The following is a 15,294-nucleotide window of genomic DNA, read 5'->3' as shown; positions in this document are numbered from 1 at the left end:
AACCAACAAGAGGTATCAAAATATACTTTCTCAGAATGAGATACTTTAGTTAAATACTTTGCAAAAGACAATTGACTTGGAATGCAATAGTTACAGTTTGTTGCAATAGGCAACACAATTTCAAACACAATAATACATTGAGCTCAATGGGAATTTTAAGTTATGTGCAATTGATTACTTTCAGGATTACTTTTCTAACTCCAGGACTGGATCCTAGATTCAGTCCTGGGACAGTTCTTGGAAACAAGTGAGTAAATACTTTTTAGTTACTGTTGTGATTTATAAGCAATATTTTGCTATTTGAAAAGTTGACACAAACTTTTTCTGATCAAATTACCAATGTTATCCTATGGAAGGAAATTCACTTAGCAGGTAAGTGGGGTTATAGTTACTTTTTCTAGCTCAGTGTTGGATCCTGGATCCAGAACTAGGGTACCACCTGTAAGCAGTTGAGAAACTGCGATTAAGTTATACAGGCGATTTCTTAAGGAATATTTATACGTTTGCAAAATCGACACTTAGAAGAAATTTCACAGAAGAACAGTCAATGGTTTCCTATGGAAGAAAATTCAAGCTACGGTTAAAGTATGTTCTCGTTACTTTTGTAATCCAGTGCTGGCCTCCTAGGCTCAGTACTGGGACATCTATCTAAAACAGGTAAGTAATTACGTTTTCACAGTTGGTACGATTTTTAAAGAATATTTGTAGTTTGCAAAAATTGACACGGAAGAAATTTCACAGAAAAACAGTTAATGATTTCCTATGGAAGAAAATTGAGTTTGTGGCAAGTACGGTCGTAAGTACTTTTCAGGGTCAGTGCTGGGCACCAAGATCCAGCACTGGGATCTCTCCTAATAGCAGATGAGTATTTCCGTTTTCGTTACTCGGTTGATTTAGGTGAATATTTTAAAGTTTAGAAACTCCACACTTAGAAGAATTTTCAAGTGAAACCAGCCAATGTTACCCTATGGAAGAAAAGTGAGTTATCGGCTTTTGGGTAAGTATTCGACTGGCAGAGTTATGGTGCTGGGCATAGACTCAGGGGTTTCCCAGGGTCAGGTAAGTACAGTTGTTACACCCTCAGCGGCACAGGGGCAGCCGGGTGCAGAGTGAGTTAGGCCCAATGTTATCCTATGGAAGGCAGGGGGCCCTTGGTTGGTGGCTGCTGACTGGTAGGCCACGCGGCTGTGGGAGCTGGGCTCCTGGTCACTTGCTCAGGGCAAATGGGGAAGTAGGTAGGAGTAGAAGTTGCACTGCCAGGGCCACTCGGGCGGCTGGGTGCAGTGTGCTTTTGAGCCGTCGGGCACTCAATGGATTGCAATGGAAAAGCTCAAGAACGAACAAAGGCTGCAAGCACGGGGACGAAGATTCTTCAGGTGCCACCACCACTTCAAGAGTTAAGTTGGGTAGTTGGAGGATAGGTAGGTACCCAGGAGTCGGGCACAGGGGGTCGCAGGGCACCGGGTGCAGGGGTGCCTTTTGTCGGGAAATCTTACCCTCTGTTGATCGCGGTTGGGTGGGTCCCTGGTTCTGAGGCTGCAGGCGTCGTCAGGATCATCGAGGTGGGTCCTTGGTGGCGGATTCGGGGTCACAGTCGCCGGGGGGACATCCTCGGGGTCTTTGTCCACACCAGCAGAGGCCAGGCTTGGCGGGTGCAGAGTGTGCGGGGTTCGCGGTTCCGGGCTGATGCCAGGGGTTAGGTACTTGCTTTGAGTAGAGCCACTGCTCGTGGGAGTCCCAGATGCTCAGAGTCACAAGGTAGCCAGGTCCTCCAGGGTTTGTGAGGTTGCTGGCCACAGGAGGTGCCGGGATTTAGCAGGAGCAGGTCCGAGGGTCGACAGGCCGGTAGGGCTGGGGCCAAAGCAGTTGGTGTCTTCCTCTTCTTAGCAGCTGCACGGCAGGTCTTATTTCTTCTTGATCTTCTTTGCTGTTTTGGAATCTGGAATCTGAGGAAGGAAGATTCAGGGTGCCCCTAAATACTCAATTTAGGGGAGTTACAGGTAGGCAAAGGGCAGGGACCAATGGGTCTCTGTCATGGGGTGGGTACACCCCCTATCTTGCCACTCTCCTGTGGGAGGGGGGGCAGTGGCCTAGTCCTGATTAGATAGGGCTCCCCATCTTCAAGATGGCGAGGGCCCGGTCATGTGCTTCACCTAGCCTCCCCCACCTGAGGGGTGGGGTTGGCAGGCTGGCACATCCCATGTCCTTACTTGGAGTTTCCGGCCAGTCTTCCCGCCAGAGTGGGGGTTTAAAACCGGTAGGGGACAGTTGCTGGGTACAGCAAGTGGCCTGGAGAAGCTCACAAAGGCGGCATGCCTTTGAAGCTTTCCCCCGTCCATCCTGGGGGAGGAGACCTAGCACCTCGCCCAGGATGTGCATTGTTGCAGGCCCAGGAGAGCGGATGGCTCTCTACCCAGGGGTCCAGCAACATGTCTGCTGTGTGGCAGGCTAGGCAGCCCCTCAGACAAGACGTGGATTGTAGGTTAGGTTCAGGGGGCATCTCTAAGATGCCCTCCGTCGTGCATTGTACATTAAATACCACACTGGCATCAGTGTGGGTTTAATGTGCTGAGAAGTTTGATACCAAACTTCTCAGTCTTCAGTGTTGCCATTATGGTGCTGTGGAGTTCGTGATGACGACCTCCCAGCACCATATACTCTTAATGGCAGCACTGCACTTACAGTGCCCAGGAATGGACCTGCTTACTGTAGGGGGACAGGGCTCATGCTCCTGTGCCCACACCACTGGCATAGGGCACCCAGCTAGAGGGGTGGCTGATGTATGCCAAGGCAGTGTAGGTGGTGGGCATGGCACAAAGGGATGCGTGCACTCAGCCTGCAAGGGCAGTGTGTTTGTGTTAGGGTACAGGGACTCTAAGGCTGGCACAATAAGTGCTGCAGCCCTTAGAGGCCTTCTCTGGTTACAGGGCCCTGGGTACCATTTACCAGGGGCTGACATGTGGCCAGAGATGCCAATTGGGTTTAGGCAGTTTTAGGGAAGGAACATAGGCCCTGGGTACCTGATTGGCAGGAGTACAGGGCACACTCAGTCAAAGCACATTCAGCAATTCAGCAAAAAGTGGGGGCATACCATGCAAGAAAGAGGGCACTTTCTCACACATGTCACATGCTCTCAAAGACAAAAATTCTTGTATCACTTTTGAAGTAAATTGTACGCCGTTGTCTGACAAAAGCGTTTGTGGAAATCCCTCACTTCCAAAAATCTCATCCAAAAATCTATCACAACAACCGCCTCAACTGAGTTTACCACCTTTATCACAGGCCACCAAGAAAACAAATCCATGCAGACAATGACATACTTATCTTGAGAACTGAACCTCACAGGCCCCAAGATATCTATCGAGATGTCTGACCAAGGACTGGCTGCTTGCTCCCTAACAATCATGGGTTGCGTCCTGCATTTAAGTAATTTGTCGCAATTTGCACATTCCACACAATCACGAACAATCCTTTCCATGAAAACATCCATGGCCGGCCACCAGTATGCTTCTCTAATCCTTTCCTTGGTTTTAGCAATGCCCATATGAGATGCATGAGCACTATTGCCCAGTCTACCTCTCAGTGAAGAAGGAGGGACAAGTTTACTCCCACGCAAAAGAAGTTCATCCACTACAGTCAATTAATCTTTCACATTCCAAAACCCTTTTAGATTCTCACAACAATCCACTTTTTCACACCAACCACCTTTCACCATGATGATAACCTTTTGCAAAATGTCATCATCCACAAGACCTTGCTTCCACTCACTTTCAGATATTATCCCCTCAGTGATCAAACATACATTGACTTCTTCTTCAAAACACTCACCACCAAACCATTCTACATCATCGACATCATCATTTTCAATAGAACCAAGTCTTGAAAGACAGTCGGCTATAAGATTATTGGCACCAGGTAAGTACGACACATCAAACAAACTCTTGAAGAGCTACTACCCACTTGCGAATCCGATGGGAAACAAATTCAATGCCTTTCTTAGTAAAAACCTCTTTCAGAGGTTTGTGATCAGACAATACCATGAACTCCTTACCCAACAAAAACTTTCTTAATTTCCGAATAGCCCAAAACACAGCAAGAGCTTCTTTTTCAACAACCGAATAATGACATTCAGCACCTCTCAAAGGCCTTGAGATAAACAAAATTGTTCTTTCTTGCCCATCAACCTTCTGTAATAAAACTGCTCCCAGCCCAGTTGAACTTGCATCAGTCATGAGGTAGGAAAGTTTCGCAGGGTCAAAGCTACTAAGACACGGGGCATTATTGAGATCTTTTTTTAGGCCAACAAATTCCACCTCACAATTTTTTGACCACATAAACTCACGACCCTTCTTTAAAAGAAACCTCAAAGACTCAGTTATTCTGAATAAATTTGTGGTAAAATTCTGCCATACCCAAAAACTATATCAACTCCTCTTTGGTCGATGGTGAACGTAAATCAAGAATAGAATTGACCAAGGCACTTTTTGGTCTAATGCCTGCCGCTGAGACAACATGACCAAGATAGTCTATTTCTGCAACATCAAATTTAAATTTTTCAGCGCGGAGTGTAAGACCGGCATCTTGTAAAAGGCTTAGAACAGACCTCAACCTCATATCATGTTGACTTTGATCTGCCCCAAAAATAAGCACATCATCTTGATATACTTTAACCCCTTCAAGGCCTCCCAGTATGCCCTCCATTACTCTCTGTAAAACAGAGGCTGCTGAAACTAGTCCGAAGGGCATCCTCAAATATTTAAACATTCCAAAGGGAGTTACAAAGGTAGTGAGGTCCTGTGAAGAAGAGTGCAGCTTAACCTGGTGGTAAGCAGAGGTTAGATCCAACAAAGAGAAATGTCTCGCTCCTTCAAGAGAGCACAACATCTCAGCGATATTTGGTAAAGGATAGTGATCTACAATCACTGCCCTATTAAGCTCTCTTAAATCCACACAAAGCCGAGCCTCTCCATTGGCCTTTCGAGCCATTACCACAGGAGAAACCCACTCAGTTCCCTCAACTTCTTGAATAATTCCCTTCTTCAATAGTTTGCCTAGCTCACATTGCATGCTATCCCTTACTAGAAGAGGTACATTTCTTAATTTTGCAACTTTCGGCAAAGCATTTTTCTTCAGTAGAATGTGATGTACATATTCCTTTAAACAACCTAACTCATTTCTAAAAACAGCGGGAAAGGCTTTGATCCAATCTTGATTACAGTCTTCAATCACACTCACAGGAGGCATCTCTTTCAAACAAACAGAGGGCTTTTCATTGGGATCAAGATAGACATGGAGATCTCTCTGTTGAAACCAGTTAATAAGGGAATCACCCTTCATTGAAACATACATTTTCGCGGGAATGATCCTCCCCTGAAATCAATGGTTCCCCAAAAATAACCCAACAAATCTATCGTAACACCACCATACCCTTTGGGCCTTATGTCAGGTTTTGTAAGAGGCACTTTAACCAATAAACTTCTCATAAAACATTTTGGGAACTAAAGTTATTTTGGCTCCTGGGTCAAATAGCATGTTAACAGGGGCATCGTTGACTAGTACGACTTCATAAGGACCATCAGAGGACCCCCCCTAAGATTTGAGAAACCACAATCTCTCCTTCATCATCATCTTCTACCAAGAGGTCAACTTCACTGACTTTCTTTTGACTCTTCCCAGATCTGCAGCATTTTGAAGCATGACCCATCTTATTGCACATTTTACAAATAGTCTTCCATCCAGGGCAGTCTTTGAAATTAGCCAAGTGACCAGAGTCACCGCACCTGAAACACTTTCCCTGAAAACCTTTGAGAGGTATTGTTTTCTGAGAAAAACAGTTTTTTGACTTTGGTTTCACAACCTTTTCTTCTGATTTGTCTACAACTACCTTTACTTCAGTGCCCTCTTTCTTTTCACCTGAAGAATCCTTCTTTATAACATCAACACAAGCCTTTGAATGTTCATGGCTCTTTGCTATTGTTATAACGTCGAAGAGCGTAGGGTCATCTTTTTTGCCATAGAGCATCCCTAGTCTTGTCTTGAACACAACCCAACATAAACTGATCCCTCAACCGTTCTTCCAATGTAGCACCAAAATTACAAGTTGATGCTAATTTCCGCAGAATTGTTATGTATTGTTGGACGGATTTATCTTTCCTCTGTATTCGCCTTCCAAAGTGGTAGCGTTCAAGAATTGTACTTATTTTAGGCAAATAGTATAGATTGAGTTTCTTTATACATATCTCATATTCATTAAGTGAAGCTGCATCACTATCTGATAGATCTGGGAGGTGTTCGAACACCTCTTGTCCTTCAGAGCCCAAACAGTGCATGAGAAGAGATGTTTTTCTTTCCGCACTCAAGGAAGTGCCACATACTTGTGCATAATGTACAAATACTTTTTTCCACTTCTGCCAAGAGAGAGGAGGATCACCTGGAGTAGTCAGAAAAAATGGGGGTGCCGTGACATTCTGCATCCTGAAATTGAAAGAAGTTTATGAGGAGAGAACAACCTAAAAATAATACTCTCTAATGAACAGCAAGTAAATGATATGTAAGTTAAACAAATGTGACTGAAATAAGTTTGAGAAGACTTCAATACTGAAAGCTGTGTCCATCAGCGAGTGATAAAACAGAATATTGTGCACATCTGCTGTGTGCATCAGCGTTAAATAAGCACTGAACGTTTTTGTGTTTTATTGAAAATCTTTTCTTGACAAGCTGCGCGCATCAGCGCTACTTCATACTGTAGGAAGATGCGATCTTCACTGATGACCTTACAAAGTGTTAAAAGTTGTGAGTCTTACCGGAGCTTTGCGCATCAGCGCTGTGACCATTAACGTGCAAATAATGAGTATTTCAGCTGTGCATATCAGCGATTCACAGAATGCTTGATCTTTAAATCACAGCTGACGATGCACACGTTATGCTGTGGATGACTACAACAATGAATGACACTGTTAACATTGCCAAGATGTCATCGTTAACCACTTCGAGCTAACGAGTCGTTACTTGTGAGCATGTGCAGTACGAACATATCCTTCCAAGATGTCCGCCACAGAGGCTGCACGAAATGGCTGCTGCGTTCCAGCAGCACGTTCAATTCCAAGCATGCGCAGAAGGAAAATCTGTCTTGGGAATTACGCCGATGAAGTTATTTTAAGCAATGTCTTTATGAGTTCCGTAAGCCCACCCCTGGATGTCCGTGACTAGTGAACGAACAGGACACTGTGCTTTGAGGTAAGAGAAACTTTAAGGTCCTACCGTCTTCTGATACTTTGTTGTCTTGTGTAATGTCGTTGTGTCAATGTCGTTCACCTTCGTTTTGTTGAGATCGGCATTGAAGTGACACACAAATCTTCTTTTGAGTATAGGGAAGTATCCGGTGATCGTAAAGCGAAAAATCTTCAGTTCCTTTGAAAGTTCGCTGTTGCGGTCTCGCATGCCTTTGTACGCGCAGGTTAATCATCGCCAAAATGTGGAGATGTGTCCTCTCCAATTAGACGTCATACACATAGAAGATAGTTAAGTTGTAGTTTATTCAGGATTAGACATGTAATGAGACCCCATCCAGCAGGAGGCTGAAGGCAACTGACAAACATTCAAACATTGCTAAGCAGCACACATTCTGGACACCTAACATTCCAGAACCAAAGTGCTGACAGAGAAGCTAAGAACACCACAGTTCACTTACTCTGTATTCACCGAGAGCGAAGTGGCAGGTCGCCAGCTGAATGAGGGTCCTATGCTGCTCCAGAGACATCTGTCCAACGATCTGCAGTGGGGCGTGCGCGCCCTGGAGAGCGGTCAGGATGTGGAGACTGGAGACCGCCTTCTTGTACTGCCCCTAAAAGAAAGAGGGTAGAACTGGAGAAGTGATGAAGAGCAGATTCAACTTCCATTTGCACACTACTGAAACTGGAAGAAACCCAGCAAACTCCTCTCTGAGCCTGCTCTTCTTGTTAAACATCCCCAGCGAGGGACAAACGGAATGTAAAATTTATTATTCAGCATAAAAGGTTTAGACGGGTTCAAACTTAGCATTTATAAATGACAGGTGACTTTAATGCCAGAATCGACATCTGCTGGAGCAAAGAAGAAAAAAAGATTCCACTGTAAGGGCTACCTCTGCCGACGAGGGCCTATTTGGTGGCATTCGAGGGGTGTTTCATGCCCTACGAGATGTCCAGTGTGATTCCCGATGTATGTTCCTAAAGATGACCAATGGACTCTAAAACCCTTCTCGGGATGCCTGCTACAGCCTTAAGGAAACTTCAGGGCACTCCTCTCCTCTGAGGGGCTGCTGAACCTTTCATGGGACTCCAGGGCACTCCAAACCCCTGTTGCATTTGTGAACCTTTAATGGGACTCTAGGGCATTAATTACTCTTCTCTACAAAATGACAGAACCTTTAAGAGGGTACTCCTCTGCAGGCCTGCGGTCTCTTTTATGGTACTCTGGAGTACGACCCCTCGTCTTTTCAAGACTGCGGTGGCTTTAGAGGTTCTCTAGGGCACTCCTCTTCTCTGCAGGACTGAGGTACCTTTAATGGTACTCTAGGGCCATAATCCTGTTCTTTGCAGGACTGTGGAACCTTTACTAAAACTCTAGGGTACTCCTCTGCAGGGCTGTGGTACCTTTAATGGGACTCTAGGGTACTCTTCCTCTTCTCTGCAGGACTGCTGTACCTTTAATGGGACTCTAGGGTACTCCTGTGCAGGGCTGTGGTACCTTTAATGGTACTCTAGTGTACTCCCCCTCTTCTCTGCAGGACTGCTGTACCTTTAATGGGACTCTAGGGTACTCCTGTGCAGGGCTGTGGTACCTTTAATGGGACTCTAGGGTACTCCTCCTCTTCTCTGCAGGACTGCTGTACCTTTAATGGGACTCTAGGGTACTCCTGTGCAGGGCTGTGGTACCTTTAATGAGACTCTAGGGTACTCCTGTGCAGGGCTGCGGTACCTTTAATGGGACTCTAGGATACTCCTGTGCAGGGCTGTGGTACCTTTGATGGGACTCTAGGGTACTCCTCCTCTTCTCTGCAGGACTGCTGTACCTTTAATGGGACTCTAGGGTACTCCTGTGCAGGGCTGCCGTACCTTTAATGGTACTCTAGGGTACTCCTCTGCAGGACTGCAGTACCTTTAATGATACTCTAGGGTACGCGTGTCCGCAGGACTGCTGTACCTTTAATGGGACTCTAGGGTACTCCTGTGCAGGGCTGTGGTACATTTAATGGGACTCTAGGGTACTCCTGTGCAGGGCTGTGGTACCTTTAATGGGACTCTAGGGTACTCCTGTGCAGGGCTGTGGTACCTTTAATGGGACTCTAGGGTACTCCTCCTCTTCTCTGCAGGACTGCTGTACCTTTAATGGGACTCTAGGGTACTCCTCTGCAGGACTGCTGTACCTTTAATGGGACTCTAGGGTACTCCTCTGCAGGGCTGCGGTACCTTTAATGGTACTCTAGGGTACTCCTGTGCAGGGCTGTGGTACCTTTAATGGGACTCTAGGGTACTCCTCTGCAGGGCTGTGGTACCTTTAATGGTACTCTAGGGTACTCCTCCTCTTCTCTGCAGGACTGCTGTACCTTTAATGGGACTCTAGGGTACTCCTGTGCAGGGCTGTGGTACCTTTAATGGGACTCTAGGGTACTCCTCCTCTTCTCTGCAGGACTGCTGTACCTTTAATGCGACTCTAGGGTACTCCTCTGCAGGGCTGTGGTACCTTTAATGGGACTCTAGGGTACTCCTGTGCAGGGCTGTGGTACCTTTAATGGGACTCTAGGGTACTCCTCTGCAGGGCTGCGGTACCTTTAATGGGACTCTAGGGTACTCCTGTGCAGGGCTGTGGTACCTTTAATGGTACTCTAGGGTACTCCTCCTCTTCTCTGCAGGACTGCTGTACCTTTAATGGGACTCTAGGGTACTCCTGTGCAGGGCTGTGGTACCTTTAATGGGACTCTAGGGTACTCCTCCTCTTCTCTGCAGGACTGCTGTACCTTTAATGGGACTCTAGGGTACTCCTCTGCAGGGCTGTGGTACCTTTAATGGGACTCTAGGGTACTCCTCCTCTTCTCTGCAGGACTGCTGTACCTTTAATGGGACTCTAGGGTACTCCTCTGCAGGGCTGTGGTACCTTTAATGGGACTCTAGGGCACTCCTGTGCAGGGCTGTGGTACCTTTAATGGGACTCTAGGGTACTCCTCTGCAGGGCTGCGGTACCTTTAATGGGACTCTAGGGTACTCCTGTGCAGGGCTGTGGTACCTTTAATGGTACTCTAGGGTACTCCTCCTCTTCTCTGCAGGACTGCTGTACCTTTAATGGGACTCTAGGGTACTCCTCTGCAGGGCTGTGGTACCTTTAATGGGACTCTAGGGCACTCCTGTGCAGGGCTGTGGTACCTTTAATAGGACTCTAAGGTACTCCTGTGCAGGGCTGTGGTACCTTTAATGGGACTCTAGGGTACTCCTGTGCAGGGCTGTGGTACCTTTAACGGGACTCTAGGGTACTCCTCCTCTTCTCTGCAGGACTGCTGTACCTTTAATGGGACTCTAGGGTACTCCTCCTCTTCTCTGCAGGGCTGTGGTACCTTTAATGGGACTCTAGGGTACTCCTGTGCAGGGCTGTGGTACCTTTAATAGGACTCTAGGGTACTCCTGTGCAGGGCTGTGGCACCTTTAATGGTACTCTAGGGTACTCCTCCTCTTCTCTGCAGGACTGCTGTACCTTTAATGGGACTCTAGGGTACTCCTCTGCAGGGCTGTGGTACCTTTAATGGGACTCTAGGGTACTCCTCCTCTTCTCTGCAGGGCTGTGGTACCTTTAATGGGACTCTAGGGTACTCCTCCTCTTCTCTGCAGGACTGCTGTACCTTTAATGGGACTCTAGGGTACTCCTCTGCAGGGCTGTGGTACCTTTAATGGGACTCTAGGGTACTCCTGTGCAGGGCTGTGGTACCTTTAATGGGACTCTAGGGTACTCCTCTGCAGGGCTGCGGTACCTTTAATGGGACTCTAGGGTACTCCTGTGCAGGGCTGTGGTACCTTTAATGGGACTCTAGGGTACTCCTCATCTTCTCTGCAGGACTGCTGTACCTTTAATGGGACTCTAGGGTACTCCTGTGCAGGGCTGTGGTACCTTTAATGGGACTCTAGGGTACTCCTCCTCTTCTCTGCAGGACTGCTGTACCTTTAATGGGACTCTAGGGTACTCCTCTGCAGGGCTGTGGTACCTTTAATGGGACTCTAGGGTACTCCTGTGCAGGGCTGTGGTACCTTTAATGGGACTCTAGGGTACTCCTCTGCAGGGATGCGGTACCTTTAATGGGACTCTAGGGTACTCCTGTGCAGGGCTGTGGTACCTTTAATGGTACTCCTCCTCTTCTCTGCAGGACTGCTGTACCTTTAATGGGACTCTAGGGTACTCCTCTGCAGGGCTGTGGTACCTTTAATGGGACTCTAGGGCACTCCTGTGCAGGGCTGTGGTACCTTTAATAGGACTCTAGGGTACTCCTGTGCAGGGCTGTGGTACCTTTAATGGGACTCTAGGGTACTCCTGTGCAGGGCTGTGGTACCTTTAACGGGACTCTAGGGTACTCCTCCTCTTCTCTGCAGGACTGCTGTACCTTTAATGGGACTCTAGGGTACTCCTCTGCAGGGCTGTGGTACCTTTAATGGGACTCTAGGGTACTCCTCCTCTTCTCTGCAGGGCTGTGGTACCTTTAATGGGACTCTAGGGTACTCCTCCTCTTCTCTGCAGGACTGCTGTACCTTTAATGGGACTCTAGGGTACTCCTCTGCAGGGCTGTGGTACCTTTAATGGGACTCTAGGGTACTCCTGTGCAGGGCTGTGGTACCTTTAATGGGACTCTAGGGTACTCCTCTGCAGGGCTGCGGTACCTTTAATGGGACTCTAGGGTACTCCTGTGCAGGGCTGTGGTACCTTTAATGGGACTCTAGGGTACTCCTCATCTTCTCTGCAGGACTGCTGTACCTTTAATGGGACTCTAGGGTACTCCTGTGCAGGGCTGTGGTACCTTTAATGGGACTCTAGGGTACTCCTCCTCTTCTCTGCAGGGCTGTGGTACCTTTAATGGGACTCTAGGGTACTCCTCTGCAGGGATGCGGTACCTTTAATGGGACTCTAGGGTACTCCTGTGCAGGGCTGTGGTACCTTTAATGGTACTCCTCCTCTTCTCTGCAGGACTGCTGTACCTTTAATGGGACTCTAGGGTACTCCTCTGCAGGGCTGTGGTACCTTTAATGGGACTCTAGGGCACTCCTGTGCAGGGCTGTGGTACCTTTAATAGGACTCTAGGGTACTCCTGTGCAGGGCTGTGGTACCTTTAATGGGACTCTAGGGTACTCCTGTGCAGGGCTGTGGTACCTTTAACGGGACTCTAGGGTACTCCTCCTCTTCTCTGCAGGACTGCTGTACCTTTAATGGGACTCTAGGGTACTCCTCCTCTTCTCTGCAGGGCTGTGGTACCTTTAATGGGACTCTAGGGTACTCCTGTGCAGGGCTGTGGTACCTTTAATAGGACTCTAGGGTACTCCTGTGCAGGGCTGTGGTACCTTTAATGGGACTCTAGGGTACTCCTCCTCTTCTCTGCAGGGCTGTGGTACCTTTAATGGGACTCTAGGGTACTCCTGTGCAGGGCTGTGGTACCTTTAATGGGACTCTAGGGTACTCCTCCTCTTCTCTGCAGGGCTGTGGTACCTTTAACGGGACTCTAGGGTACTCCTCCTCTTCTCTGCAGGACTGCTGTACCTTTAATGGGACTCTAGGGTACTCCTCCTCTTCTCTGCAGGGCTGTGGTACCTTTAATGGGACTCTAGGGTACTCCTGTGCAGGGCTGTGGTACCTTTAATAGGACTCTAGGGTACTCCTGTGCAGGGCTGTGGCACCTTTAATAGGACTCTAGGGTACTCCTGTGCAGGACTGCTGTACCTTTAATGGGACTCTAGGGTACTCCTCTGCAGGGCTGTGGTACCTTTAATGGGACTCTAGGGTACTCCTCCTCTTCTCTGCAGGGCTGTGGTACCTTTAATGGGACTCTAGGGTACTCCTCCTCTTCTCTGCAGGACTGCTGTACCTTTAATGGGACTCTAGGGTACTCCTCTGCAGGGCTGTGGTACCTTTAATGGGACTCTAGGGTACTCCTGTGCAGGGCTGTGGTACCTTTAATGGGACTCTAGGGTACTCCTCTGCAGGGCTGCGGTACCTTTAATGGGACTCTAGGGTACTCCTGTGCAGGGCTGTGGTACCTTTAATGGGACTCTAGGGTACTCCTCATCTTCTCTGCAGGACTGCTGTACCTTTAATGGGACTCTAGGGTACTCCTGTGCAGGGCTGTGGTACCTTTAATGGGACTCTAGGGTACTCCTCCTCTTCTCTGCAGGACTGCTGTACCTTTAATGGGACTCTAGGGTACTCCTCTGCAGGGCTGTGGTACCTTTAATGGGACTCTAGGGTACTCCTGTGCAGGGCTGTGGTACCTTTAATGGGACTCTAGGGTACTCCTCTGCAGGGATGCGGTACCTTTAATGGGACTCTAGGGTACTCCTGTGCAGGGCTGTGGTACCTTTAATGGTACTCCTCCTCTTCTCTGCAGGACTGCTGTACCTTTAATGGGACTCTAGGGTACTCCTCTGCAGGGCTGTGGTACCTTTAATGGGACTCTAGGGCACTCCTGTGCAGGGCTGTGGTACCTTTAATAGGACTCTAGGGTACTCCTGTGCAGGGCTGTGGTACCTTTAATGGGACTCTAGGGTACTCCTGTGCAGGGCTGTGGTACCTTTAACGGGACTCTAGGGTACTCCTCCTCTTCTCTGCAGGACTGCTGTACCTTTAATGGGACTCTAGGGTACTCCTCCTCTTCTCTGCAGGGCTGTGGTACCTTTAATGGGACTCTAGGGTACTCCTGTGCAGGGCTGTGGTACCTTTAATAGGACTCTAGGGTACTCCTGTGCAGGGCTGTGGTACCTTTAATGGGACTCTAGGGTACTCCTCCTCTTCTCTGCAGGGCTGTGGTACCTTTAATGGGACTCTAGGGTACTCCTGTGCAGGGCTGTGGTACCTTTAATGGGACTCTAGGGTACTCCTCCTCTTCTCTGCAGGGCTGTGGTACCTTTAATGGGACTCTAGGGTACTCCTCTGCAGGGCTGCGGTACCTTTAATGGGACTCTAGGGTACTCCTCTGCAGGGCTGTGGTACCTTTAATGGGACTCTAGGGTACTTCTGTGCAGGGCTGTGGTACCTTTAATGGGACTCTAGGGTACTCATGTGCAGGGCTGTGGTACCTTTAATGGGACTCTAGGGTACTCCTGTGCAGAGCTGTGGTACCTTTAATGGGACTCTAGGGTACTCCTGTGCAGGGCTGTGGCACATTTAATGGGACTCTAGGGTACTCCTGTGCAGGGCTGCGGTCTCTTATGGTCCTCTAGGGTACTTTCCTCTTCGCTGCAGGGCTGCTGCACCTTTCATGGGACTCCAGGGCACTCGGCTTCCCTGTTGTACGTGTGCACCTTCAATGGGACTCTATGGTAGTCTCCCTCTCAATGGGGTGCTGTACTCCTAATGGTACTCTAGAGTATTCCTCTTATCTGTAGGACTGCAGTACCTTTAATGGGACTCTAGGGTACTCCTCTGCAGGACTGCGCTACCTCTTCCTGTTTCAAGCACTATGTAGTTGATCCTGTGTGATTCTATTATTGAAAAATTAAACATTAAATCAGAGGAATCAAATTTACCTGAAAAATGATCATGTCCGTGAGGAATATTCTCAGCCACACCCAGGTGTCTGTCTTCCAGGATGAGCGAATTCTTGAAAATTCTGCACAATCCGATAGGACACAAGTTTAGGTCAGGGGACAGCATCAAACAAATACAGCATTAAATATCATATTTCAATCAATGATTGCTTTGGGGACTTCTGTGATAGAAAGTGCCCTGCTGTGAAGGCACTGCGTTCTGAATGTTCTGCTCTCCCAACCCCCCAGGAGGCACTGCAATGCCAAGGTGGGCCCCAAAGGGCCCCTTCGAGAGAGAGTGGGTACTGCCCTCTCCACCGACCTCAGTGGGTCTGGCGAGGAAAGCTTTTAGCAGACCCTGGGGGAGATGCCTGCTTTTAAAAGCTTCCGTCAGTCTCCCTTAACTGAGGTCCTTGAATTCCAGTGGTGTGGGCATGACTGGGAGGTGCGTGTACTTACTCCCCCAGTAACCCGGCTGCTGTGTAGGCGACTGACACCCCAATATCTGCCTGCAAGGCCCTGGGCTCCATGAAAGAATCTCTGG

At 48.2% G+C, this 15,294-nt stretch overlaps 1 protein-coding gene across 3 annotated transcripts in view; it reads right to left on the bottom strand.

The window, feature by feature from the left end:
* Positions 1-15,294, bottom strand: part of INTS10 (integrator complex subunit 10) — a 457,110-nt gene that overhangs the window by 139,922 nt on the left and 301,894 nt on the right. For all 3 annotated transcript variants that reach the window (XM_085627594.1, XM_085627598.1, XM_085627600.1), the window contains exons 11-12: positions 14,751-14,833; positions 7,691-7,843 (exon numbers count right to left, since the gene is read on the bottom strand). In XM_085627594.1, the coding sequence (XP_085483720.1) occupies positions 7,691-7,843; positions 14,751-14,833 (236 nt within the window). The remainder of the gene's footprint in view (positions 1-7,690; positions 7,844-14,750; positions 14,834-15,294) is intronic.

The sequence above is a fragment of the Triturus cristatus genome, chromosome 2_1 (genome assembly GCF_964204655.1).
Source record: "Triturus cristatus chromosome 2_1, aTriCri1.1, whole genome shotgun sequence".
NCBI lineage: Eukaryota > Metazoa > Chordata > Amphibia > Caudata > Salamandridae > Triturus > Triturus cristatus.
Note: the sequence above shows the minus strand (reverse complement) of the source record. Positions and strands in the feature narration are given on the sequence as shown.